Here is a 27,838-nt window from a genome sequence, read left to right as displayed (position 1 = left end):
CCACGTAAACGCCCTTCAAGCAAGAGCTACAGCGATATTTCAGAAAAGCAAAGGGGAGAAAGGACAACGGGATGACAGTCACCGGGGCACAATTCTGCTCTTACCTTTGCAAGAAAAAAGAATCACCTGCGAGACCACCTTGTAAGCTGGTCTGTAACTAGAGCTTGAACCCAGGGAGCTGAAGTGACTATCAGAGCAGCTATCTCCCACGGAAGAAATCTGAGACCACAACTAACAAGCAAATGAAAAGGAGCTTTCCTCAACCGTCAGGATGAAATTAAATCTCAAAACAGAGGCGGCTTTCTAATGTGGGAGGTCCAGAGTGTCTCCGTTTTACAGGATGCTTGGCAAGGGTCTGCAGAAACAGCGGCCTCCCTTCACCTAGCCCCAAACACGACACCGACGGGGCTGCACAGTCTTGAAGCCACGCTCAGATAGAGGCGAGGCAAGCAGCAGGTCACAGGCATTTAAAGGAATCCTGCAGCACGCCATCATTTTTTCTTCCACTTCAGTTTGTACTCCAGCTTCTTCCCGAAAGGACTCGGATCATCTGCCGAGACAGAACTGTCCTCTTCAGCTCAAGAAACACGTACCCGGGAAGGAGGCTCCCAGCTGGGAACGGGGAAGGCGCGACAACTGTGACTAACCTGGGTACACAGAGCCGGGTGGACACGGGACCTCGGCTGGCCTACGTGGGGCTGTACACGTCAGAGGCAGCCAGGGGAGAAACAACCCAAATAACCCGGGAAGCCGGCACCTGATCAGGTGCCACCTGCTATATTTACAGAGCGGCAGGGTGCCCACAGCTGTGCAGCACCGGAGAGGGCGCCGGGGGGGAATGTTGAGCCACAGCAGGGCACGGAGAAGGAGCCCATCTTCTCCCTGACGTTTACGGGTCCTGGAGCCAATGTGGAGCAAAGCCGGAAGCCACGTCTGCCGTTGCTCTCCCTGCCCTCTTACCAGCTCCACCCTCCAAACCGTTCAGATGGGCACCCACGTACAGCACGAAGGAGGCGGCAGGAACAGGAAGGAGCCGCGCAGCGCTGTTTACCTTCGGCCGTGGGCCTACGTGATGCCTGCTCCCAGAAAAGCCTCTTTCTGTTCAAAGAAAGCTGGGATGAAAAACTTTTCCTGTGGATGCCAGGCTGCCTGGTGCTATCCGACGCCTTTATACTACGGGGAGTTCAGCAAATAGCCAGCCTCTGTAAGTCTCTGTTAACTAATACTAGGCTACTGTCCACAGCGCACTCTTCCTATAAAATGTTCGGCCCCCGGGACACTTCGAAGGCTCTTTGTCTGCCAGCAAGTCTTCTCTGCACTGCCACTTTGCTCCTTGCACTCCCCTCCCTCTGGACACAGGATGGGCACCCGAGACTCTCGCTCTCCAACGTAGGATATAGCCTGCAAAAACTCATGCCTCTCTGAACAAGTTAGTCTATAAGGTGGCACCCAGCCCTGCCTTCTGCCTGATTTCACACTAACAATGCTAACCAAAGTGAAGGGGCATGCTGCTGTTTTTCTTTTGCTCCTTTACTAGCCACCAACAAAAAATGTCAGGGGCCAATTGTGTTAACGAGAGGAAGCAAGATTGCCTGGCAGTATCTTGTGCCTCCCCACAACGCCCAGGTCAGCAAAACTCAAACCTCTGGGGGGAAAAAAAGAAAATGAGAAAAAACACAAAGTTAGAGTATGGGCTGACACCCCCCACCAGCTGGAAACAGCCTGGGAGCTGCACACACACGTGCACGCCAGCTGGGTTTGCTGTTTGGCACATGGCTGAGGGGAGATGCCCAGAAGGCCAAGGGCTGTCTAGGTAGTGCTGCCTGCCCATGACTAGGTGCAGGGCAAGGGAAAAAGGGACATGGGTGCCCGGAGAGAAGTGGAGCTCCTTACAGCAGCACCAAGATGCACAACATGGATCAGTGGCTGTGCTCGGGAGCCATCGTCTTGCCATCAAGGGAGGTGTGAGCGTTATGCTGGGGAAGTAAAGGTGTTAGATGGAATCCAGTACGCAGGGGCAAAGACACGTTGGGTGCAAAGCTGTTCTGGGGCAGCTGGCTCAGGTTTTGAACATGCAACACAACTCAGCTAGGAACACAAGATTTGCCTAAGCCAAGCAGGCCTCACGCTGCCCAACAGTGGCCACATGTCCTGCATCACCTGCAAAGGCAGGGAGCGACTGTTACCGCAGTCTGGGGACACCGCTCAAAGAGGGCAGAATTAAGATGGAGTTGGCATGAAGTGCAGCTGCATTTCCTGAATCGGAAAGGCGTGAATCTGAGTGAACTCAATTTTGTGGAAGGACCAAGATAGCCAAAAACACATGGTCAGCAGACTGAGAAAATCCCAGTTCAAGTACTGAAGAGAGAACTGGATTCAAACAGGTGCGTGTCAGAACTGACTTGAGACGGAAAGGCAGAAGTAACTGCAGCTTCACTCCTTCACCAGGAGGTATGCAGGCCTAGCACGGGAGAAGGGGCTCATGCAGATGGGGATTCTCGCCCCCACAAGCAGGCTTAGGCCTTGGGCAAGATGCTGAAAGTTCAGCCCCTGATGTTTAGCCTGGAGCAGACAAACGCCCGCAGCTCAAGGCCAGACAGAGCTCTGGAACAGGACCGGGCACGGCTCCCCGCAGCGGACAACTCCCAAGGTGCGTTGCTTTCTTTCCTCTTGTAGAAACACGGTGGATCTCCGCTTTCTTCGCCAGATGGGTGAACAGATTTGGCTCAAATTCTCCCACCAACATACACAAAAAGTAAGTCACTTTAGGACACAGATTAAACCTATGCAGCTTCATCCTCAGAAATGACTGTCCAATCATCAACGTTTGATGATAGGGGATTAAAGAAAAATTGGGTTGGAATTTTATCCCCATCAAAACATTTGCCGTCCTGCAAACCTTCCAGCAAGACCTCCAAGAACTTCTTCAGGGCTCTGCTTCCCGCTCCCTGAACCCCTGACTTCCCAAGCCGTACTCTGGAAGCACTGGGCAAATCCTTCAAAAGGCAAAAGACATTCTATCAGCCCTTCTCTCAACTACTCAATGTATATATATATATATATTTATATTTATAATAACAGCAACAAAGCTAACTGAAAGGAAGCAAAAGAGATCTCAGACAAAGATATTTTTTTAACCCAGAGAAATGAGCAATTAAAAAAAGATTATAATCTTTGTATTTTTAACAGCTATTGTCTTGGTACCTATGCACCAAAGGGAGTCAGGGACCCACTCCAACTACCACATGTAGCCTGGTCCAAGAAGAGACTAAGAACTTTTTACGACCAATCTACCAGCTCAAAAAGCGTAGGAGGCATCCGACACAAGGGCAAAGGCTGCACTGCATGGAGCCAACTAAAACTGGATGAAGCAAACAGAAACTGAAAATTCACCTAGGAAGAAATGCAACTGCCAACTGCAAGACTGTACAACAGTACAAGGGCAGACGGCGACATTTATCTCACCTTTGTAAACACTTGTCTTTTCAGAACCTCGCCTGAACTAGGGCGGTTAGGGAATATTCCCACTGCGGTCAACACGGCAGTGCATGAATGTCCTCAGATGAGACCCAACACAGTATTTGCCTGGATGACAGATACGTTAAGATGGCAGAGCATGACAACTAAAGCCGTGATATTTAAGCAGTGCACAGCAGGGATTTAAAGACAGCCAGGGCACCAGAACAGGGATGCCAAATCATCCATCTTCGTGCAACTGCAGTTAGTGTAACAAAGTAAATCAAACAACATTTCTTTACACGATAGAAATGGGATGAACACTATTTTCTCTTAACCTCCCCCTGGAAACCCACCCCCCTCAAAGGATGGCTTCTATAATATCTGGTATATATTTAAAAGCAGGAATTAATGGCATATATATATTTGTCACTTGTGTAGTAGATAGTACTTGAGATCTTGCAAATTTATGTTCGACGCCTGTATGGAAGTCAGGATGCTGCCTAGATTTTTTTTTTAGTTTTTCTTTTTTTCCTAGAGAGTGTACAAGTTAATGAAATAATTGTCCTTTATTCAAAACAGATGAGTGTATATACCATTAACTCCCACTTAAAATGAATCCTGAGACAACTTTATATCCTTTATATCCTGCCATGCAATCCTTTCCCAGCTCAGGAAGCGGCCCAACCCCGCAGCGGTAAGTGGAGAGGTAGGTAGCATTGTTCGTTGCAAGTCAGGCAGGCGGCCAGGCAGGGTAGCACCTTGGACACTAACTGGTTCAGAGGCACGAGCTTTTGTAGATGACACCCTAATACATCGAGACAGGTCAGTGCCACTTCATGTGATAAAACAGCTAAATCCATAACGAGGCACGTTTCATAATATGCAACCAAACACAAGTCAATTGTCACGAGAGCCAGAAAGACGAGAGTCTAGGCCAATTCCACAAAACCCGATACAAGCAGGCTGCCCCATATCAGGTAATTTCTCCCATTCAAGTAGAGCCGTGAGGCCAAGCAGAGTCCAAGAAATCACTCCAAAGGATCGTTCCCAAATATCACACCTTAGCAAGTCAAGCTGCAGCATCCTTATGAGGAAAGAACTGACTCTCCATTTCAGAGATGAAGAAATGAGGACAAAACTGAAGCAATTTACCCAGGATCACAAAGGAAATAGGAAGCAGATCTCAGTTTTATTCCCAGTTTGAACTCCCAGGACCGTTCCTTTGGTGGAGTACATACTTCCAATAGCATTTAAGGCTAACATAGTTAAAAATCAAGCTGTGAGCCTTTCATTATGAACTGAATAGCTCAGGAGTTTTGATGAAATATGAATGATTTTAGATCTGTCTCTCAAATCCCTGCCCCACCTCCCACTGAGCAAGAGTAGCAAAGGTAAAATCATATGACACTAGAGCTAATAAGCTATCCCAAGCCCAGAATCCCGAATCAAAGTTAATTAGGTAAAGTTAAAAACTTAGCATTTGCTACAATACCAACAGTTAAAGATTTCAGGGGCTCTTGACACCAATTATTTTACAGTAAGCCTTGGCCTGAAATCGGTATGCCAGTATAATTATACCACCAAGCCCCCATAATGGCAACACAGACTCTTTCATCAGATGCTAACGCTTACAAATGCTTTCAGAAGCTACTGCTTCCAAAAGCTTACGCATCACTGATCTGGTCGGTCTGTAAGGTGCAAATCTACCCCGACTTCAGACTAACATGGCACACTACTTCCCCGAACAGAAACTGTACCATGAAAAGACTCCTGAGGGTATGGTTTGAACCAGTTCCCCAAACCAAATAAAAGCTATGCTCACCAAAGGATTTTTTGTCTGGTATGGCTCTCTATGCAGGAGTCTTGTGGGCACAGACAGGGCAGTCGGGGCATTTTCCTCCCCTCAACCTCAACCAACCTAATAGGTATCAGCAAAACTCTTCATGTGTGGGCCAGACCAGTGTGGTAGCCCCTGGCTTCCCCATGCCCCTGTGTACCTGCACTGGTATCAATACACTGCACCAGCAGAAGTGACTTGCACCAGCTTGCATTAGTGCACCTACATGGGCTAACTACGAACTGTCCTGTATCGGCTGCAAAACCCCACATTCCCATTTGCATTCTTAGCCATATTTCAACTACTCCGTTAATTTGTGGAAGAATGCTTTTTTTCCTCCATCACTAACAGGGATGCAACTAGTTATGTTTCTTATTCGGAAGTGAAGAACTGAAATTTACTCCTTAAATTGCAGGTATAATAATATCAGGCAAATCAAACTGCTCTTCCTATACAGTGCAAAAAAATTAGCGCATCCAGCCATCCCCATCTTGCAGCAGAAGGTCATCTCTATCGCAGGCTAACAAAACAACGCTCTGTGATAAGCAAGACCAGAGAGCATAAGAGTTATTTCAGAACTAGACTGACATTGTCCTTTCTCTTACAAAGCCAAAAGCAAAGCTTATTGTACAGGAATTACCCACTCCTCTTACACAACTCACAGAACCTAAGCTTGAAACTTAACTGGCTACACTGCCAAAAAAAAATACAAGTCCACTGCTGTGCAACCTATGAGAATGGAGAAATATTTTAGAAACCCGGGTGATGATACTTTACCAGTAACAACGATAAAAAAAAAAAATGGAAGAAGTGAAAAGTGGAAGTGAATTCAGCAGCAAAGTCATCTTTCAACACTGAAATATATACAAAGCCAAGATCCTCCCACATCATCAATTCTAGACCACCAATTCTTAAAACTGACAATGTTTCTTTCAAGTGACCATTTAACGTTATTGCTAAGAGAAAAAGATTTCCATCTCTTCCAGCCCTGCTGTAACTGCACTCGTGAGCCGAGTCCTTGACTGAATTACAACCTAGGACTCAAGGAGGGACCAGACAGACTGCTGGCATCTTCCTGCTTTCTGGCTATCACACTTTGTGGACGCTCAGAGCTCCTCTTCCCAGGCCGAGGCAGGGAGAGCAGCGCTCCAGCCCACAGACGCAATTAGCTTTTAGATTCCAAGGGGGTGGATGCTTCAGAGATACCCAAGATAAATATCGCCTCTTTACCTGCCAAACAACTAGATAAATGTGAAGCCTTTAAAATGAGTTTCTGTAACAAACGTTAAGATTGTCACAGAATATTCAAGGAAGAAAATATATGATTGTATAAAGTCTACTATTAAGCCTAAAGGAACACCAGCTATCAAAACCCACTTAAAGTTGACAAGTTATGCCTGCATTTTTATTTTAAAAGTTGCAGGTGGTTATAACTGCAGGGTCATTTCAGCTGGATACCAGGAACAGTAATGCAATCCTTTCACAGATTTAAGAAACAAGTTACAATTAATGTCTATTTATATGAACAGACAAAATTTATGCCAGATACCTACTGGGAATAGGGCAGGTCTGAGATCTCATAAAACTGATCAATTTGAGGTTCAAACTATTTATGGCATGCTGCCATCAAGATAAAACCACTTAGCGCTCTTATACTTTGGACTTTTTTAAAAAGTGTTTTTGTACTTTACCTCCAAAATCTGTTCAACTTCGTCATTCAGAGTTTCCTCAAGGGTTTTTATTTTAAACATGGAGCTTTAAAAAACACAGGCTACAATTTGTAAGAGTGAAGAAAGGGCAAGGTAAGGACAGCAGGGGCCTCAGGCCACCGGCACCTGGAGACCTGAAGTGTTATAAATATATGTAGTCAGAGAAACTTTAAACACAGGGCTTTAAAAGCACACACTACAATTCATAAGAGTGAAGAAGGTGCGAGGTAAGAACAGCAGGGAACGGTTGCCCCTTATTCGCTCTTACAAACTGTAGCGCGTGCTTTTAAAGTCACGTATGTGCGTATGTACATATAGATATATAAATATTTTTAAATAAAGTTTCTAGGGCTTAAGGCTGTTAAGCGCCTTACAATCCTTCGAAGTCTGTAGAGCCCCAGTCCCTCGGCAGCTCCTCAGAGCTTTCCCCAAGCAGCAGCAGGACAAGGCGGGCGCGAGTCTCAGCAGTTTCGGGATTTTGAAGAACAACAAGGAAGTGCCCGACGTGTTGGTTTCAGCCTGCAGCGGTTTGGGAAAGCTCGGAGCAGCAGCAGCACCGGAGCTATTCAAGCACTCAGAAAACGAAGCTGGGGAGAGGAGAGGCCAGGGATGGGGGGCCAGGAGGAAACCAAAAGAAGCCCCCCAGAGCGCAGAGAAGGTTTGAGGCCGGGGAGAAAGCAGAGCACTCCCAACTACAGCAGAGAGGAAGCCAGCAAGGTTGTCTTCAAATGACACGAACCAGATCAAAAGAAGCCCCCCAGCAGACTCCAGAAACCCCATCCTGACAGAGACCCCCCACAGCCCACGAGAAACCGCCTCTGCCCCAGCACGTCACCCACGGAGGCTGGCGCGCCTAGACAACTCGCTCACGCCGCTCTCCGCTCAACAGGCGCAGGCCACATCTTTTTTAGGCCTGAAAACATCATTTTGCATAAACTCCCGCTTCTGCAAGCAGATGGAAGACGCACAGGGAGGTGCGGCTGGAGTTTAGCGTGCCCAGGGCAGCGTGTCAAGTCCCAAATAACGAAGCAGGAAGCCGAGCTCCTTCGTTCCGCAACGCCGGGGACGAGCTAGGCAGAGCGGCGACCGACCAGGGGTGTAAAACGGAGGCGCCGAGCCCCAACACGGCATTTGAAACTCAAAAACCAGCAAACGCAGCGTCAAGAGCAGGTCGGCGCGGCTCCGGGAACTCAAGCAGCCCCTCCCCACCCACCCGGCGGCCGCGCAGGGGGAGGACCGTGCTCCTCACCCGTCCCGAGAAAGTTGCTTTGCTCTGCGGGAGCAGAACGGCACCGCACCCAGCACCCACCCAACTGACCCCCGGGGTGGGGGCACGGACGGACGGACGGACACGCATCGCCGCGGCTGCTCCTCTCCTCAAGGGAGGCCGGCCGGCTGGCCGTGCGGGGCAGGGGCGCACCCCCTCGCGGGCATGGGGCAGCGCTGCGGGGGGGGTAAGTCTGGATCAGACCCTCCTAAAAGGGGGCTGTGTGAATGGTGATGGGGGGGGGCTTGGTTCAGATCAGCCCCTGATTTGGGGGCTGTGCAAACAGTGATGGAGGACAACTCGGATCAGACACCGAATTGGGGGCTGTGTAAATAGTGATGGGGGGGAGGGGGAGGAGCAATTCGGCTCAGACTCGGGGTTCGGGGCCATGTAAATGGTGATGGGCGGCGTTTGGATCAGACACCGAATTAGGGCTGTGTGAATGGTGATGGGGGGGCGATACGGATCACACCCTAAAGCAGGGACCGTGTGAAGGGGGGGGGGGGATCCGGATCAGACCCGGAGCTGGGGCCGTGTGCATGGTGATGGGTGGGGGGGCGATCCGGATCAGACCCTGGATTAGGGGCCGTGTGAATGTGGGCGGGGTGGGGTGGGGGGGGGGCGATCCGGATGAGAGCAGGCGCGAGGCGCGGGGGGGCCGGGCCGGGCCGGGGGGGGCGGGCGAGCAGGCGCGGGGGGGGCGCGCGGAGGGCGGGGGCCCGGCCCGGCCCTCACCTACACAGTGCACGAGCTTGTGTCGCCACGAGTCGAGCTGGTGGCGGACGCCGCGCCTCTCGATGGAGCAGTCCTGCCGCCCGCACGGACTCGCCATCTTCTGGGGCGGGGAGGGGCCCCGCCGCGCTGCGCCTGCGTCCGTGCGTGCCTGCGTGCGTCCCCTGCGCCCGTGCGTGCGTGCGTGCGTGCGTGCTGCGTCACCGCACCGCGCCCCGCCCCGCCCCGCCCCGCCCCGGCCCCCTCGCGCCTCAGTGCGGTGGCGCGGCCCCGCCCCCAGCCCGCCCGTCACGAGGCCCCCGCTTAGACTCGTTGATCCGAATTCACTCCCCTCTCTGTTCACACAGCTCCCACTGCACAGCGTCCGCTCCAAACGTGCCCGGTCCGGATTCACCCCACACGTCACCGTGCACACAGCAGCGCCTGGGCCGAGGCGCAGCCTCCGCCCCTGGAGGTGTTTAAGACCCGAGCCTCGCCTGTGTGGAGCAGGGCGGCCCCCCCGGGCGCACGCAGAGCCCGACGCCGGACGGCGGCCCGCACGCGGCGCCCGCAGTCGGGCACGTTTGCTCGGAAGCGGTGCGCGGAGACGCGGGTCCCGGACGGAGCGTGCCCACCCCACGTCGGTGTGCACGGAGAGGCCCACGCACCGCCCCGGTGTGGAGACGCGGGAGGAAGCCCCGCCGCCTACACCTGCCCCACCTCCTGCGGCGATGAGTTCCCCGCGTTAACAACGCGCTGCCCTCCTTACTTCCAAACCTGTCCCCTGCTCCCGGCAGCGCGCCTCCTTCTTCCAGCGCTCCTGGACTCACGCTCCACGGCCTCCGTGGTTTGACAGACCTCTTCCTCTCCCCCCAGCTGAAGAGCTGCTCCGGGCCTGGTCACCTTCGCTGCCCTTCTCTGCGCTTTTTCTAATCCCACGCCCTGCTTTGCGCAAGGCGGACACCAGCGCGCGCGGTATCCGGGACGTGGGCGCCCCGTGGAGGGGTGCAGCGGCCCGACCGCAGCCAACACGTCGGGCCTGGTCGGGCCGCGGAGCCGGGGTGCAACGCCTCCGGGCTCTCTCCCCCGAGCCGTAACAGCTAGTTGGGACCCGGCGCTGCGCACGGGTAATTGCGGGTATCCCCCCCCGTGCAGCACCTTGCCCTCGATGCAGTTCACCGGCCGGTTTTTGCCCCCTCGCTTAGCTGGGCGAGCTCTTTCTGCGGCTCCTCTCTGCCTACGCGAGAGCCGGCAGCCTGGACAGCGCCATCCGCGCACGTGGAGATTTCACGGGCCCGTTTCCAGCTCCTGGAGGAAAACGTGTCTTCTCGTATGCCGGACTCTGTACTCCCTGGTCGGTCAGGGAGCTCTTCTTCGCGCCCGTTCTGGTCTGAATTCGGTATTGCAGGTGAGGTCTCACCAGTGCCTCCCCCCATGGCATTGTCGCTTCCTTATTTCAGCGGGAAACACCGTGCCCGATAGATGCCCAGATCCCGCTGGCCACGGGTGCATTCACAGGCATGCCCCTTCGCAGCTCGTCCTCGTCCCGGGTGGGCTCGCGCAGAGGGGGGTTTCTCCTCCGGTTTCGTTCCCAGCTGGTAGAGAAATTCCTGTCTCCGAGGCACGACCCCGTTTCTGCGATGCCCGCCAGGGGCCGATCCGGGGGCAGTGGTGCTAGCACCCCCTTGGGCTCCTTCCTGCTCCACCCCAACTTTAAAAGCAGCTGCCTGAAGGAGCAGCAGCGTTTTGAGTCAGGCAGGCGAGGGGGTCACTTACCTAATTCCTTCTAATCTCGTCACCCCACAGGTGTTAACGACCCTCTCTTCTCTCTAGCAGTCTTGATGTCCCACCAGTCCAGGCAGCCTTTGTTCTGCCCACCCGTCGGCTGCTCCTGGGCACAAAGCTCCTCTCTCACGGCCCTGCGGAGTGCTTTGAACTCCTTGCAATGACGTTCTTTTGGTTTGTGCTTCCATCTTGAACTGAATAAAGCAGCCCCTGGCGTGGTACTAAAGCTTCTGGTTTATGTTTAAGTGGAGAAAAACGTGTGTTGTTTTATACGTGACGATGCCCTGTAGCCTCTCACACGTCCAGATCTGCCCACGGTGCCAGGCCTCCAGCTCACCTGGCTCCTGCGGGATGTTCTGCTCGTTCTCGGTGCCCACGATGCCTCCCAGCTCCAGCATCATCAGCACAGCACCGCTTTGTGCCCTGCGGTCTCTGACGAACATATCAGAGGTGCCTGGGCCCCAGACCGATGTTGAGGACCTTGCTCACAATTCCCCTTTTCAGGCAAACCGTTCCCATCTCTCCTCTAGCCACGTCCTCACCCTCTTGGCTGTCCACTTGCTGCACAGCAGCCTCCAGATCTCTCCCAGATACCCCCAGTCACGCACCAGTGCCGCTTGTGGCCTTGGGCTTACCATGCAAGCACCGTGGGGCAGAGGCATCTGCTTTGCTCTGGGTTTGCACAGCCCGTAGCCCTGGTCGCAGCAGGGTAACAATCAATCGCAGCAGGTTTAGGAGGTGGGAGGTTATCCCGGGGACCCGCCGGTACCGAGACTCCAGAGGACCTTAGCACGGAGCTGCTCTGGGGGAGAGCTGCTGCGGGGGCTGCCTTGCTCCTCGCCCTTCGATGGAAGTCAGTTGCAGGCTGTGCCTAGCAGAGCCCACAGCAATTCCTCCCTCCTCGGCCGCCTGCTGATGCGCTGCCTGGACCCGCTGCAGGACCAGCTTTGATGTTCACGAGCTCCGGGCAGGCTGCACCGTTGCTCTGCCCCCAGCTTGGCTTTGTCCCAGGACCTCGTGCACTCGCAGAGACGTGGCGTCCTCAGGGTGTCCGAGGTGGGAAATCCTGGGGGCGTTCATGGCACGGGGAGGCTGCAGCAGGGCCAGGGTTGGAGCCCATCTCACGGCCAGGACCAGCTGTGTCTGGTGGTGCATGAATCTGTAGGCGTTGCACAGGCCGCGTGCCAGGAGGGACGGCAGTGCTGTCCCCACAGGGGCTGAACGAGCCATTCGCTGCCCTGAGCCCTGCAGAGCTGACACTAGACCCGGCTCCTTCTGGGCTGGTGGGAGCAGAGCTGGGCACGGGGCCGGTCCACACTGCACCAGCCTGGCCAGTACCAGAGCCCCTCGGTGGAGACGTTTGCCAGCGAGAGCCGTGTCCCTGTGGGAGCGGCCAGGCCGCCAGCGCAGCTGCAGGGATATCCGTCCCACTCATCACCCATGTGGCACAGACCCCCCTCCCACTCTGCACAGCTGCAAGCCCTTGTCTGGGATATCTTCTGCCGTGGCAGCCACAAGCCCGTCCTCCCTTGTTAAGCCAGCACCCGCCCTGCCCGCGTGGTGTGGGTCCGTCTGACCACCCCTGGGCTTCCCGGTGCTCAGACAGGGCCACCCCTGCTCCGTAGGGTCCTGCCCCTGGGCACACAGGGGCTTCTGTGCCAGCCCAGGAGGCATCGGTGGCACGAGCCCCTTCCCTGTGGCTGCTGTGGCCGTGGGGACCCCGTGCAAGCAGCAAGGGCTGGGGAGGGGGAAGCCGGCTGCAGCTGGACTGTGACACCAACCCTCTGGGGGACAAGCTGAGCTGACCTCCAGGCCTTGCAGGTGTTAATGCCCCTCTCTTCTTGCTAACGTCTTGATGTTACACTAACTAAACTACCTGCCCTCCAGCTGCAGCAGCTCTGATTTCACAGCCCCGTGGACTGGTTTTAACTCTAGCTAGAAGCGTCGCCCCCCGCAAACCTTAATGCGGGGGTGGAAATAACTTTCTATGAAGCACGGGGTGCCCTGCCCAGACGCTCACGAAGGCCCGGCTTGCTCTACACATCCGGAAAAGCCACATCGATTGAATTCAGATGACTGCAGGACTAACGAAACAGCAACTCCGCGTTTTTTCCCTGGTTGGGCGAGTTGTACATGTATAAACAAAACAGATATATATATAGGACAAAGCAAATTAACTTATGTTCCAATAGCTAGACTTGTTTTTGCTTCCATCTTACACTGAAGAAGATGGTGATTGAGTCTGGAGGAGAAAAGACCGAGGGGATTTGATCACGGGCTTGAAGCCCCTGCAGGGCGATGGCAGAGGGGATGGAGACGGGCTTTTCTCTGTGGCCGCAGGGGACAGGACTCGGAGCAATGGCCTCGAGCTGCAGCAGGGGAAACTGAGGCTGGAGGTGAGGAGGAACTCCCTGACTGCGGGCAGTCCTGCTCTGGAGCAGGCTGTCTGGGGAGGTGGTGGGAGCTCCCTCCCTGGATGTTTTCCAGAGCAGGTTGTCATGAGGCTGGGCTGGTTTGGACAGGGCTGATCCTGCCAGGAGCAGGGGCCTGGGCGAGACGTGCCCTCCAGCCCCACTCTCCTGTGACCCAACATGCACCAACAGCAGCAACACACAGGGTTGCAGCGCTTTGCCCCTGCCCGGGGCTGGGCTGATGCCCCGAAGCTCTGCCCCGTCTCGCCCTCCCCACACCCCGGCTGCAGCCATTGAACCTGGCGCCGGAGCAGTTTCTAGTCCACTACTCGATGCCATCCCCTGCCAGGCTGCTCCAGGACTGCAACCCCCGGACCCTCCCTGATCTCACCCGAGTTCAAGTCCGTGGCCCTGGAGCACCGGTGCCCAGGCTGCTGCTGGCAACGTCTTCCCTGGAGCCTTTGCAGCGCCACGGCCAACGGCACTGCCCCACACCTGCTGGACGCACCACAGGGACAGCTGGCACCGTCCCATGACCCTTGCTCCTTTGCTTCCTCCAATGGCTCCAGCCCACGTGGGCCTGTCTCCTGGCTCAAGCTGCGCTCCTGGTCCCCCAGCACCTGGCTTTGCTCCCAGGACTGCCCAGGCCCCCCTTGCGCATCAACCCGGGCCTCCTCCGCATCGACAACACTCCCTGGCTCAGCATCATCCTGCGAGCACCAGTGCACAGAGAGGCCCAGAGACCACCCTGGGGCCCAGCGATGCCCTCCCTGCCAGCACGAAATGGGGAAGTGCACTAGGCAGCACGGGGAGCTCTGGGGGCTGAGGACAGACTCCAGGGCCAGCAAAGCACGCACCATGAGCCAGATCCTGCCCAGCCCTCCCAACAGCTCCCACTGTGGCCCAAGGACTGCCTGTGGCCCAGCTCCAACCCTCCCAAGCTCTGGGCCAAGCAAGTCCTGGTCCAGCCCTTGCACAAAGTCCAGCCCCTCCCTGGCTGACCGGGCCGGGCCCTGGTCAGCCTCCAGCCCCCATGGCTGGGGTGCCTCTTGCCTGAGCTGCAAGGGCTGAGGGGTGCCGGGGAACCCCTCTGCCATGGGGCCGCCAGCTCCCACCCCTGCAAAGGGGCTCAGCCCTGCCTGGGGAGCCAGGGGACTGGGACTCCAAGCCTGGGTGCCCAGAGGGCTGGGACCAGTCATGCACAGAAGAATAGCCCTGTGCTGGGAGGCAGGATGAGGGCACAGGGCCCCGCAGCCCCCATCTGCAGCCAGCGACAGCCTGGGGCCCAGCCTGGCCCTGCGCTGGGCTGGATGCGGCCCCTCCCCTCCAGCAGAACAGGTAGGAGATCGCTGGTGGGGTGGTGGCCCCCACATCGGCCCCCCAGCTGTAGTGCCATGCACAGCCCAGGCCCACCCGCCCGGCCCCTGGACCCCCAGCTGGCTGGGCCCGGGGAGGGTGGCACAGGCTCCCAGGCCGCAGCTGCCCCCAGCCAGTGCCCAAGGGCCCCGAGGGCAGCACCGCAGGAGCCCGGGGTCCCGCCACCAGCAGCGAGAGGCTGGCAGCCGCAGCACGGGAAGACTAGTCCTGGGGCTGCCGAACAGAGACCCCAGCCTACCACGAACCCAGCTCAGAGCTGCTGCCCCGTGGGCTCCTGCAGGGCAGCTGGAGGGCGGGTGCTGTGCGGTGTGCCCCGTGGCAGCCCCTGGAGCTGCACCTGCCCACGGCTGACTGCAGAGCATGGGGCTCATGGGGGCAGCTGGGTCCATGGGGAGCACCAAGCACCGCATGGCTTTGCTTCCAGCCTGGTGCAGGGGACCCTAGGACACCCCGTGAGGAAGGGGCTGCGACCCCTGGGCAGCTGTGACAGGACAGCAGGGCACCGCGCCCAGCTCAGGCAGGGCCCGGCCGGGAGTGCGGTGCCCCGAGGGCTGTGCCTTGGCCCCTGGGACACAGGCAGACCCAAGTCCTTCTCTGCTGCCCTGGCCCAGGGGAAGCCTCAGCCACCCCTGCCAGGGGGTGCAGGTCCCAGGGCCACGGCAGAGCCAGCTTGGCTCACCAGGGCCCCTGGACGTCCACCCTACGGGCCTTGTTTTGCCTCTGCTGCTCCCCTGGGTAGGACGTGACCCTGCCCCAGGCCACGAGCCCAGCTCCGCAGAGCCAGGGCTGAGCAGCAGGAAGGAGGGAGGCAGCGGGCGGGGGTGGGCACGGAGGTTTATTAGCCATGTGGCGCTGCTGGGAAAGGACACCCGGGAAGCATCCGATAAAACAAACTCCTTGAAAACCAGAAGTCGGCCTGATGGGGCTTTTTTCCCTGTTTTTTTTTTTTTGCATTTCTTTAGAAAACCAGGGGCCGCGGGGTGGGGCCGGGAGCCGGGGCTACGTGCGCAGGCTGCGCTGCGCCTGCTTCAGCAGGGTGTCGAAGTCGAGAGAGTCGAACTTGCTGCGGGTGGGAGCCGGGTCGAAGTCCTCCCGGTTCGAGTCTGGAAGCAGACGGTGCTGCCGTGAGCTGGCGGGGAGGGGAAGGGCCACGCTCTGGGGGGCACAGGGAACGGGGACCGAACCCTCCTGCCCCGGGAGCAGCCACGAGCCAGCAGAGGAACCCAGAAGTCCTGGCTCCCGGCCCTGTGCCCAGGCAGAGCAACGCTGCTGCTGCACCGGGAGCGTGGGGTGGGGGTGCACGCACCAGCCGCACACCTGGCTGCAGAGAAGCAGGTGGGGGGGTGGGGGCAGATTGTGGCCACATCCATGGTCTGCCCAGGGACGAGGGGGCTGTGCCCAGGGCCAGGGGCGGAAGCGGGGGCTCACCCAGGTCGGCATAGTTGCGGCGGCAGAACTGGCGTCGCCCGCCAAAGCAGAGGTCGAAGGGCTGCTCATCCGGGCGCCGTAGCGTGTGGCCGCGCTCGATGGCAGCAAAGGCCTCCTCGGCGTAGCGGTACGTCACGAAGCCGTAGTTGTCGCTGCCGGGGGATGAGAGGGCGTCATGCCCGAGCCCTGACCGCCCCGTTCCCCGCTCTCGCCTCCTCCCCACGTGTGCCTACAACAGAGCCAAGCCCCCGCCATTCGCTCACCCCTCGGAGCGGAAGTGGAGGGTGCACTCCTCGATGTCCCCGAACACGGAGAAGCGGTGCCGCAGCTCCGAGCACGTCATCCTGCCGGGGATCTTCCCAATGAAGACAACCCGCCTCTCCTCCTGCGCGAGGGGACACGACACTCGGGGCCATCAGCTACTGCTAGCTGCCCCTGCCCTTTCCAGGACAGGCTGAACGGCCCTCAAAGCCCCTCCATGCACCCATTGCCACCCCTACCCTGTCTGAGCTGCTTCTGCCTGGGCTTTGACATCAAGGCAAAGCCCAGCCCCAGCACCGCCTCCTGATCCAGGCGAGGGGGCATCAGTGCTGCCTCCCAGGCCTGGGCTGTGCCCATGCTCCTGCTGGCACCAACCCCACTGGGTCCCGGCTGGAGGATCTTGCTCCTGCGCTCAGGCTCAGCCCCACGCTGCACTGGGGTAAGAAGGGATTTCCCCCTGGTCAGACTGGTCCAGACTGGGGGGGTTTTGCCTTCCCCTGCAGTGGGGACACGGCCCGGGCCTGGACTCTACAGTGCCCATGACACCCCTGGCAGCAACAGGACATTGGCGGCTGCAACCCCCCTGCTTTCCCAGGGGCAGGGGCGATGCTTGGGGCTGTGCTGAGAGCAACCGTGTCGTGTGGCTCTGAGGTCGGACATGGGCTTTGGGCTGGTTTGGACGGGGCTGGATGATCCCTGCCAGCCCCACAATGCTGAGATCCTACAAATGGTGCCTGAAACTTGCATCCAGCCATGACGGCACAGTAGGCACTGCCCGTGCCAGGCCATGGGAACAGCTACGGCAGCGTCCCGCAATGCCTCAGGGCCAAACCCGTGCCCTCTCCGGGGCAGGCCCAGCCCCAGGGCTGCCCCCCGCCGGGCACAGGCCCTGACACTCACTATTGCACGTTCCTTCTGCAGGAGTCTCTGCCTTTGGTAGTGGTCCTGAGAGTCGTAGCTGTACCTGCGGGCAGACAGAAGCTCGTGAGCGGGGAGGCTGGATGCTGCCCAGGGCAGTACAGACAAGCCCAGAACCCACAGCAAGGGCCCAGGAGGACCAGGCCACCCCCCAGGCCTAGCAAACAAGGGAAGAACCCTGTCCAGCCCCAGAAGACCAGCCAGGCCTTCGCTGCCCGGCTGGATCCCAGCTATCCTGGGTAAAATGGCTGCTCAGAGCGAGCCCACAGGGCAGACGCCAGAGACCCCAGATGGGCATCAGAGCAGCCGCAGGTCCCGGCTGGGGCAGTGGAGACCGGGGCCCTGGGCCTGGCGCGTTCTTACCGCCTCCTCCGGCTGTGCCTCCTGCAGGGCGACAGGGAGCGGGACCGGGACCGGCTGCGGGATGTGGACCGGGAGCGGGAGCGGGACCGGGACGAGTAGGATATGGACGAGCTGCTGCGGGAGCTGCCGCAGGACCCGGCGCTGGAGGGCGAGGAGGAGCGGGAGCGGGAGGAGCGCCGCGGCCGGTACCTGGGGCAAGTACGGGGCACGCTGAGTCGTGCACATCTCCCCGCCCTGGTGCTGCCCCCCACCACCCTGCGCCAGTCCCCCTGCACGGCCCAGTGCCGCGGCGAGTGCAGCAGCACCAGCCCACAGTCTGCAGAAAGTTCAAAGCAGCAGCACGTTTTAAGAGGTGGTTCACTCTGGAACCTAATGATGGCGCGCACTGGCTATTACTTGCTGCCAAATCGGTGCCACTGGACAGCGGTGCTGCCAGCACGCAGCTGGGGTGCATCCCACGGTCCCAGGCTCTGGCCCACTGGAGTCCTGCCTACAGTACAACCCCCAAGGACACTGCCCTTACCCCCTGCAGACATGCCCCTGCTCTCCACCCGTCCCAGGGCAGGAAGGGGGGACCTACCCAGGGCAGCTTTGCAAGATGCCAGTGGGCAAGCTAACCCTGTCTCTGCCAATCAGGTGGCCCACAGCCTGCCCCACTGGCATATGCTGGGGGAGGGCAACCATACGCTTGATGCCCCCACAATGCACAGGAAAAGCCCTGTATGGAGGGAGCCAGCCACAAAGCCCCAGCTGCCCCCAAGCACTGCTCTGGTGCTGCTGGCCATGGGGCTCATCAGGGTCGGGGTCACGCTGAACTGGGCAGGGGCCAGGGCCGTGTCCCCTCTGCCCAGGTCAAGCTCAGCCACAGCCACAGCCGGCAGCCCCTTCCCCTGCTGGGCCATGGTCCTCCAGGGACCACTAGCTTGCAGCGCGCACCTAGCAGGAGCAGCCCAACCCAGGACTGCGGCCCACGCAGGGGGAAGCAGCAGCGGGGCCACACCTGCCTACACCAGGGTGGTCAGAGCAGGCCCCCAGCCAGGGGCCTGGATTCACCATGGACACGGGCGAGGGAGTCGCCTGGGAGACTCCAGGCAGCAAAGCCAGGGCACAAGCACCCCGTGCACCAGGGAAGACCAATGCATTAGGGCAAAGGGGCAGCCAGGCCTGGAGCACAGCAGGGGTGGAAGATGAGCTGGGGCAAAGTGTCCCCCTGGTGCCAGGCTCCCTACAGCCTCCTCCCACCCCACAGGAGACTGGGGCACCCAGAGCCCTGCAGAAGGGAGGTGGGCAGAGGGACCGAATGCAGGGCAGCCCAGCCAGGTACCAGCAGGCTGGGATCAGGCAGAAGCAGCACAAACCCCGGGGCAGGTGGACGGGGTGAACCAGTCCCTGGGGGCATCTAGTCACCAAGCAGCACCCCCAGCCCTTGCTGTTGCGGGATGGATGAGCCCTGGGCAGGCAGCGCAAGCCCTGGCCAGGCAGGCAGCACCAGGCAGAAGAGCATCAGAGCTGCCCTGTCCTGGGTCAGACCTGGGTCCCACCTGCCCAGTGTCACGTGGTGGCAGACAGCAGGGGCTGGACGAGAGAGGGGCTGGGTCCGAGCAGGGTTTCCCCTTCCTCTCTGCCTTGCAGCCTTTAAAGATCAGGCAGGTCTGACACAGAGGCCGTGCCCCGCGCTCCCTGCTCAACAGTGACCGATGCTCCTTTCCTCCAAGCAGGTGTCCAACCCTGTGTGAACCCGGCCGAGCTCTCGGCTCCCACCGCATCCAGGGACCATGAGCTCCCGTTTGATCCCAAACCAGGGGAAACGTCCTGGTGCTCGTTTCAGAACTGCCCGCCCGCTCGTGTCGCGCGGAGCCCCCAGTTCTCATCTGACGAGAGGCAGTCAGTGATAAACCCCTGTCGACTTTCTCTTCGCCCGTCAATGAGACGCTAGGAGAGAATTTAGAAGGGCCGGGGCCACGGGGGCAGCTCCGGGGCTTCCTGAAAGCCCCGCAACAAACCCGGCACGTGCACCCACCCCAGAGCAGGGAGAGCCCAGCCGTGCCACACTCACCTGCGCCACCGCTTGGGTGGGGGGGATGAGGACCGGGAGCGGGACCGCGAGGAGGAAGAGGAGGAGGAGGAGGAGGAGGAGGAGGAGGAAGAGGACGCCTCGCTGCCCCCGTTGGAGCTGGCGCTGAAGGAGCGGCTGGCTTGGCGCCGCCAGGTGCCGTCTGGGGGGCTGCCCGAGTCCCGGCGCACACGGTAGCAGCGTAGGGCCCTCTTGGCACCCGAGCGCGGGGGCCGAGCGCTGGGAGTCCGTGTCTCCTTGTCCCGGCAGGGGGACGCGTCCGGAGACAGCAGCACCGAGGCGGGGGGGCTGCCCCTGCCCGGGGTGCTAGTCCGGTGATCCAGTGGCTTGCGGCCGGCCCCAGGGGCACCCAGGGCAGCACTGGCAGCAGGTAGTGAGGGGCCAGGCCGGTCCTGCGTCCGCGGGGCAAGGGAGATGATGGGCTTGATGGTGATGTCCGCGTGATGCTTCACGTTCCAGCGCGATCCCAGCTCGGGCGTGCCGGTGCTGCCCAGGAAGCAGTAGTCATGGTCTCCAGCACCCACGTGGCTGGAGGCAGGGGGCATGGCAGGCGGGGGCTTCCCTCGGGGCTTGCCATGGGGCAGTGGCTGGGCCTCGATGAGCTTGGTTGTCTTCTGGGCACCCTCCAGGGCGGTAGTGCTCAAGGACCGCGGCTTGGCCAGCAGTGACACGGCGGCCAGGGGCTTCCACAGCTGGTGGGGGGGTGTTGCCGGCGGGGTCAGGCCTGTGGGGACAGCGGGGATTAGAGTGGGGCGCAGGCACCCTGTGCACTCTCCACCCCCTCCCGCCATGCTTGGGGCCTCCCAACCCACTCAGCCTTTCCCCGACACCCGACAGACGCCCCCTGCCCCCTACGGACCTGGTGACTCTGGCCCACCCGCCGTGGGACCCCTTGATCCCAGCCCCGTGGGGCTTCACCTGCCACGTTGGCGAGCTCGGGAGCCTGCAGGCTGTCCAGGGGCTTCTTGTCCTGCTGCGGCTCTGCTCTGCTGAAGGGGAAAAGCCGCTATCACACGCAGCTGCCACACGCAGGGTGAGCCGGTCGGGGTCCTAGACCCCGCAGAGCTGGCTGCGGAGGCCTATGGCCTCCAGGTCAGAGCTCCCGAGTCCACGCAGGGAGGGAGCAGACACTCACGAAGAGGCCACGCAGGCTCCAATCCTCCCCGATGTCAGCCAAAGGCCCCAGGCGGGGACCTGCTGCGCCTCTAGATCTCACGCTGCTATTAGATGACAGAGACCAGTTCCCCCTGCCCCACGTTGGCACGGCTCAGCCCCCAGCACTCACCCCACGCTGCTGGCAGACGGCTTGTCTTTGGGCGCCTCCACGCCCGATGACTCCTTTTTGGCTGGAAAGAGAGAGGAGAAACCTGTCACTAGCCAGGCTCGGGGTGGCTGGGAGGGAGATCCAGCAGCCCGTGGTGCAGCAAGCAGATGCGAGCGCCCATCGAGGTGTCTCCTGCCCAGCACGCACCGCTACCTGGGGACTGGCGCTCCCGTGTGCCATGTGGCATCCCCAGACTGACCCATGGCTCAGGTGGCACCGGCAATTGCTGCGAGCCGGGAAACGAGGGCTGCGGAGGTCTGGGCATGGCAGGGAAGCACCATCCGAGCCAGGACCCCACACCAGCGAGAACCAGCATGAGGCCGGGGCTGCTCCTCGCAGGGCCAGAGGGGAGCGGGGAGGGGGCCGCAGGGTCCTCACCTTCCGTCTTCTCAAACTGCTCCAGCAGGCTGGACAGGTCGGAGGCTTCAATGCCTGCGGGGGAGAGAAAAGTCGTGACTCGGCCCTGGTTTGTGCTCCCAGCACATCACTCCTGCGAGACCTCACAGACGTGGCCCCACAGGCCCACGGTGCAGGACCCCCACACCTCCCGGGCCACGGGCAGCCGGCTCACCGATCTCGCTGATGAAGGCCTGGACAATATCCTCGCAGCCGCTGGGCTGGGCGGGGCGGGCCAGGGGCCGGTGTCTCCAGGGCCGGGCAGCAGGCGGCTTGGCACCCTCTCGCGCCCCCGGCGCTCTCCCGCAGACGGTCTCACGGTCAGCAGGTGAGTGAGGCGCTGGCTGGGCTTGTGCTGGCACGGCTCCTGGCGGGCTCCTGGCTGGCTTTGCCGAGGGACAGGCGGGAGGCAGCTCCCTGGTTGGAGGGGGCTCTTCCACGGGCCCAGTTGCAGCAGCCGGCGGGTCTTCCACGGTAGCAGCTGGCAGCTCTTTCACGGCAACAGCCGGAACCTCTTTCACGGCCTCGGTGGGAGCAACCAGTGGGTCCTTCACGGCAGCAGCCGACGGCACCTTGGCTTGGGCAGCTGCAGCCGGCAGCTCCTTTGCAGCCTGTGCAGTAGCAGCAGCGGGGGCAGCTGAGGGCCTCCCCGCGGGCCGTGCCTGCCGCCTGGGGTCAGATGCCCTGCTCGCCTTGGCTGGGGGCTGATCGGCGGCTGCGTGCGGAGCTGCAGCAGAAGCCTGGGCGGCTGCCGGCACCTCAGGGGCAGCAGCAACGAACGGCGGCGCGGGCAGCGCAGCAAAGGCCGCCGGCTCTGGACAACTCAGTGATGGGCTCTGTGGGGCACTCCCGGGGTCAGCGAACACCAGTGGAGGCCCCAACGGGGGCAGGGCCACGCCGGGCCAGTATGGGGGCGGCAGGGCCGGGCCCCAGCCCACGGGGGTGTATGGAGCGCCAGGGCCAAAGGGTGGGGGCGGGGGCACGGCTGGCGGCGGCCAGGCCAGGCCCGGGGGTGGCAGCCCAGGCACCAGGTGGAAGGCATTGGGTGAGGTGGTGGCCGGTGGTGGCAGCAGCGTCGGGGGGAAACCAGAGGGCGGGGGGCCAAAGCAAGGCCAGGAAGGCACCGGTGGGTAGAGGGCGTAAGGAGTCGCCAGGGCTGACACGACCCCAGTTGGAGCAGCCCCGGTCACTGGTGGCGCCACGAAAGGCAGCTGCGGCGCGGGGGGCACTGGGGCCACGGTGGTCAGTGCTGGGGCCGGAGGGGCCTTGCTGGCCGGCGGAGAACTGGCAGGTGGGCTGGCAGGTTTCTCGGGGCCCTTTTGCGTGCCGGGCGTCTCCACAGGCAAGGCCAGGGGCTGCGCCGGTGGCGCCACCAGGCAGGGGATCTCGGCCAGCTCGGTGGGGGGCTCGGGGATGCTGGGCCACTTTCCGGCCGCCTGCTTCTCGGGCTCCTTGCCGGGGCCGGCGCCGGGTGCACGGTGCTGCATGCGCTGGCGGTACTCGGTCAGGCTCAGGGCCTTGGGCCGGGCTTCCCGTGAGGGACATGTGGCCGCTTGGCTCTCGGCTTGTGCAGGCTCCACGGGTGTGGGGTGCTGGGCAGCTTCCCCCGCGGCATCCTGCTCGGTGCTGGGGGCAGGCTCCGGGCTGGCGCTGGCCTGGCACAGGGCAGGCTCGCTCTCCTCCCTGCGCTCCACAGCTGCTGCCTCTTGCTCCTTTGGGCTGGGCACGGCCTGCTCTGCTCTGCTCTGCGCCACGGGGCTGTCGACCGCAGGCTCCCGGGGGGGCTCAGGGCAGCTTCTCCTGTTCCGGGAGCCCCGGGGCCTGCCCCGTGGCCGGGGGGCAGCGGGGCTTGGGCGCAGCTCCAGCTGTGCATCCTTCCTGGCCTGCTCCAGCTGCTCTGCCAGGAAGTTGGACACCTGCGCCGAGGGGCGGGTGGCCCGGCTGGGGGGCGCCTGCCCCTCAGAGGACCCCCGCCGCGGGACAGAGGAGGCTGAGCGGAGCCGAGAGGCCATGGAGTCTCCAAGGGGCCAGACCTGGGTGCTCGGCGCCTCCGCGCTCTTCTTTTTCCGGCTTTTCCGTGCTCGCTCGCGGCCCCGGCCGCATCCGGAGCCCTGGCACTTCCCGCCCGCTGGTGCCTTCGTGCTGGGCTGGGAGTCGCTTTGAAGATGACGGTCCCTCCCGCCTGCCTCTGGTGGGGCCGCGTCAGCTGCTGCCTCGGGCAGGGTCTCCTTTGGGGTGGCCGCATCTGGTGCTGTAGCTTTGCTCCCCAGAGCAGGGGTGGGCACCTGGTGCTGCTGCGCCCCCTCCTCCGCAGGCAATGGCTCCTCCGGGGCAGGGGACTCCAGGGCACTATGCCCCTCACCCCCAGCAGTGCCCTCCTCCCTGGCTGGGAGCGGGGCGTCGAGGCAGGGGAAGCCTGGGCCCAGCGGGTGGAACACAACAGGGGTGTCCAGGCTCTGGCCATCGCCACCGGACACGATCCCCAGCATGACGGGGGCAGCGAGCAGGTCCTTGTTGGCCAACTTGGGCGCAGCATCCAGGTCGGTGGCGAAGGCGGGCAGGCAGTAGGGGTGCATGGACTTCACCAGGTCGCACAGGGAGCCGCCTGCGGGGCTGATGATGCAGGGCACGTCCCCCTCCCCCAGCCAGGCCACTTGGGGCTCTGCTCCGGCCTCCACACTTGCTGGCTCCAGGGGGCAGCTCAGGGTGCCCGTCTGGAGGTCTCCCACGGCGGTGCTGCCGTCCTGCCTGGGGCTGGGTGCCTCGTCGTCCTCCTCCTCCCCATCACTGCGCTGCAGGGCCGGCTGCTCCTGTGCCCAGGGCCGGAGTGGCTTCCTTTGCCCCCGCCGCGCCTGGCTCGGGGGCCTCTTGGGTGTCACCACAGCATCTTCCTGGCAGCTCAGAGCACGGTCCCAGCTCACGTCCGTCTCAGCCTGGTGCGGAGAGGGAGGCAGGGCAGTTACAGCTCCGATGGCCGCTCCCCAGAGCAAGGGAAGCCACAGCTTGGCACAGGCTCGTGGGCAGAGCACTGGTGGCAGCTCCCAGGGGACTCCCCTTCAATGACCCATGCCAGACCCAGAGCGCCCCAGCCCCAAACCAGTGCTCTACCTTCCCAGCCACCACGGGCGTGCTGCTGCCGCTCTGAGTCCACGAGCCCCACTGGTCCTCCAGGGCAGGGCCGTCCCGCTCAGGGGAGGCCTGGGACAAGCCGAGGAGCTGGAGCTGCAGGGAAGAAGGGAGGGTGAGAAGGGGAATGCAGCACTTCCACGCGGTCCCCTCACCCCAGGGCCGTGTCCAGTCCACGAAGTCGCCTTGGGGCCTAGCCCGGCCTTACAGGGGTTCTGCCCCAGCTGGCCCAGGGCTGCCGTGTGCCCTCACTCTGCCCCTTGCCAAGCTTCTGAGCCTGAACGCCATGTGCCTAGACCTCCCTATCCCCAGACCCCAGGCAGCTCCCCTGTGCAACCACCAGGGGGCGCTGCACCGCATGCCACGCGTGTGATATGACATGCGTGCCCACAGCACGTAGGACTCTGGGCGGTGCTGGCACACGGGCACCGCGTCTCGGGGTTCTCCTGCCCAACGGGCCCCAGGGGAAGGCGGCGGCGTGGCCAGCCCAGAACGCCAGGAGCTGAGCAGACCCTCAATTACACGTGTCACATGCGTGCGGTTTCGTGGCTGATGCTGGTTAAGGGCAGAAAAGGGTCCGTCCGAGGCGTATCCAGGGCAGGGCAGGGCAGGGCAGGGCAGGGGAGGGTCAGCCGGGGGCAGGGAAACGTGTCCTAGGTGTGTCCGTGTGCGCCCGAGCCGTACCGCGCAGCTCTCCTGCTCCCGGGGCGACGCCAGCAGCTCGGTGTCCACGATAGTGTCAAAGGGAGACAGGGTTGCCTCGTCCGTGCCATCCAGGATCTCCGTGATGGCCGTCAGCAACGACAGCTCGTTGTGCAGCTCCAAGGGGCCTTTGTTCTGGCGAGAAAGCCCCGGGGAGGGGGAGCGGGGTCAGGGGGCCGTGTGCTGCCCGGCGTGGGGCGGACGAGGGCAGGCCCGGTCAACAGCAGCTCTCCCAGTCCCGGGGAGCAGCGGGATCAGCCCCCAGCGCCTCCCGGGAGACGGCCACTGCAGCCTGGAAGGAACCGGGGAGCCGGACGCCCCGTCCCGTGCTCCAGCCGTCCCCTCAACGACAGCGGCAGGCGCGTGGGGCTCCCCCGTCCACCTCGCTCCCTGCCCCATGCAGCACCGCGCTAGGCTGTCCTGGCAGGGAGGACTTCACCCTCCCTGCTGCACCGCACTGCACGGCACTGAGGACCCAGAGCTGGCGGGGGGCCGCCATGCCCACACCCGGTGCCCCGTTACCTCGTGGTGGGAGCCGAGGTCCTCGATGATGGACAGGACGGAGGAGTCCCAGTAGCTGTGCATCTCCTCCTCGAGCGAGGACGGCTCGTCCAGCAAGAAGCACTGGGGGGGAGGGGCAGGGGGAGCAGGTGGGGTAGGGGGCACAGACCGGCCTTGCCCGGGTTCACGTGCGCGTGTGTGTGAAGCTGCCAGCGTTGGGACAAGCCCCTCCGGCCACGGGGGCTGCGGGCCTGCGGTGCCTCCCCCAGCCGCGGACAGAGGATGCTGGGAGCTCCCCCTCCCCTCAGCCAGGCCCACGCCAGATCCAGGCCTTCCCCTGGCAGACGGGTCCCTGGTCTGCAGCCCAGGGACAGAGGCGCCCCGGGATCCGTCTACACTGGGGTTCCCGCGCCCAGTGCAGGAGAGATGTCCCTGGGACCCATCTACGCTAGGGATCCCGTGTCCAGCCCAGGAGCACAGATGCCCCTGGAGTCTGTCTACACTAGGGATCCCAGCGTCCTGTGTCCAGCCCAGGAGTGGAGCAGACACGCCCCGGGATCCGTCTACACCAGGGATCCCATGTCCAGCCCAGGAGAGATGCTCCTGGGATCTGTCTACACTAGGGATCCTGTGTCCAGCCCAGAAGCACAGATGCCCCTGGAGTCTGTCTACACTAGGGATCCCAGCGTCCTGTGTCCAGCCCAGGAGTGGAGCAGACACGCCCCGGGATCCGTCTACACCAGGGATCCCATGTCCAGCCCAGGAGAGATGCTCCTGGGATCTGTCTACACTAGGGATCCCAGCTTCCTGTGTCCAGCCCAGGAGTGCAGACACCCCTGGCATCTGTCTACACTAAGGATCCCATGTCTAGCCCAGGAGAGGACGTGCCTCAGGATCTGTCTACACTAGGGATCCCGTGTTCAGTGCAAGAGACGAGATGCCCCGGAATCCATTTACACTAGGGATCCCGTGTCCAGCCCAGAATTGAAGCAGAGACATCCTTCAGATCTGTCTACACTAGGGATCCCATGTCCAGTGCAGGAGCAGAGACGCTGGCCCCGGGATCCGTCTACACTAGGGACCTTGGGATCCTGCGTCCAGCCCAGGAGCGGAGCGGAGATGCCCCGGGATCCGTCTACACTAGGGATCCGGCGTCCAGCCCAGGAGTGGAGCGGAGCGGAGCCGCCCCGAGCCCGGCGCGCAGTGTGGAGGGGACAGGCGGCGGGGCGCGTCTCCACGAGGGCTGTCAGCGGCGGGAGGGCCGGGGCCGGGGCCGGAGCGCGGGGCGGAGGACGCGACTCCCCCCGCCCCGCCCCGCCCCGGCGGAGCCGCCGCCCGCGTGGGAAGCGCGGCCACGCCCGGTCCCGCATCCCGATGGGCGCTGAGTCAGCCGAGCCGAGCCGAGCCGGGCCGGGCCAGGCCGGGCCCCGCGTCAGGGATCGCTCCCCCCCGCGCCACGTGGGCCCGCGCCGGGCCGGGCCGGGCCACGTGGGAGGACCCGCCGGGCGCACGTGGCCGCCGCCTCCCCCTGCCGCCGCCGCCGCCGCCCGCTCGCCCGGGAGGACGCGGCGCCAGACACGCGTGAGGCCCACGGGGACGCGCGTGGGGCGCGGGCGGGGACGCGCAGCCCCCCCGCAGCTTCCACGTGTCAGCGCCCGGCGCGGCCCCGGCCCGCAGCGCGGCCCCGCCCGGCCCCGCGAGCCGCGGCCCGGCCCTACCTGCAGCGGCGCCGCGGCGGAGCCCAGCGCCTCCAGGCCGCCGCCGCCCGCGCCGGCCGGGAGCCCCCCGCGCCCCGCGCCGCCGCCCCACGGCGCCGCCATCTTGGCGCTTGGCTCCAGCGCGGCTGCTGCCGGCACCGCCACGTGACACCCGCTTCCGGGGACTACAGCTCCCGGCGGCCCCCGCGGGCCCGCCCCCCGCGCGCGGGGAACGCCGGGACCTGGAGTCCGCCCGCGTGCCCTTTCTCCCGCGCGCGGCCTGCTGGGAAGTGTAGTGTTAACCCTCCGCGCGCCGGGACGGAGGAGGCGGCGGCTGCCCGGAGGGAGAGCGCCTCCGCCATGTACTGTACATCCGTGCGGGCAGTGACGCGAGTGTACCTATTTATAAACATGTATATGTATATCTGCGCGTTCATTTAAACACATTAATATAGTATGGTGGAGAGGTACGAATAATTAATTTAGCTTTAT

General features: G+C 61.7%; 2 protein-coding genes and 1 long non-coding RNA gene across 5 annotated transcripts in view; 1 reads left to right on the top strand and 2 right to left on the bottom strand.

The window, feature by feature from the left end:
• The window catches only part of LCOR (ligand dependent nuclear receptor corepressor), a 75,572-nt gene extending 66,404 nt beyond the window's left edge, over positions 1-9,168 (bottom strand). The window contains exon 1 of the mRNA XM_059730253.1: positions 9,008-9,168. Within this exon, the coding sequence (XP_059586236.1) occupies positions 9,008-9,104 (97 nt within the window). The 5' untranslated portion in view covers positions 9,105-9,168. The remainder of the gene's footprint in view (positions 1-9,007) is intronic.
• A 121-nt stretch (positions 9,169-9,289) lies between these two features.
• On the top strand, positions 9,290-10,994 carry LOC109284085 (uncharacterized). 2 transcript variants are annotated; one of them, XR_002091412.2, is made up of 2 exons: positions 9,290-10,391; positions 10,817-10,994. It is a non-coding gene; the product is annotated as an uncharacterized LOC109284085 (long non-coding RNA). The 2 variants fall into 2 exon arrangements; XR_002091413.2 differs by having other exon boundaries at positions 10,790-10,994.
• A 4,473-nt stretch (positions 10,995-15,467) lies between these two features.
• PPRC1 (PPARG related coactivator 1) lies at positions 15,468-27,484 on the bottom strand. Of its 2 annotated transcripts, none has more exons than XM_059730241.1 (14): positions 27,368-27,484; positions 25,671-25,772; positions 25,131-25,283; positions 24,429-24,542; positions 21,496-24,253; positions 21,303-21,356; positions 20,886-20,946; positions 20,519-20,589; positions 19,583-20,324; positions 17,527-17,715; positions 17,146-17,209; positions 16,248-16,369; positions 15,985-16,136; positions 15,468-15,659 (listed from the first exon to the last, which is right to left on the bottom strand). In XM_059730241.1, the coding sequence occupies exons 1-14, from the start codon at positions 27,467-27,469 to the stop codon at positions 15,556-15,558; spliced, it is 4,788 nt and encodes a 1,595-aa protein (XP_059586224.1). In that variant the 5' UTR covers positions 27,470-27,484; the 3' UTR covers positions 15,468-15,555. The 2 variants fall into 2 exon arrangements, with proteins under 2 accessions (XP_059586224.1, XP_059586225.1); XM_059730242.1 differs by having other exon boundaries at positions 20,519-20,586.
• Between the last annotated feature and the right edge of the window lie 354 nt (positions 27,485-27,838).

Source organism: Alligator mississippiensis, chromosome 6 (genome assembly GCF_030867095.1).
Source record: "Alligator mississippiensis isolate rAllMis1 chromosome 6, rAllMis1, whole genome shotgun sequence".
Taxonomy (NCBI): Eukaryota; Metazoa; Chordata; order Crocodylia; family Alligatoridae; genus Alligator; species Alligator mississippiensis.
The sequence above is the reverse complement of the archived record's forward strand: the minus strand, read 5'-3'. Positions and strand labels throughout refer to the sequence as shown.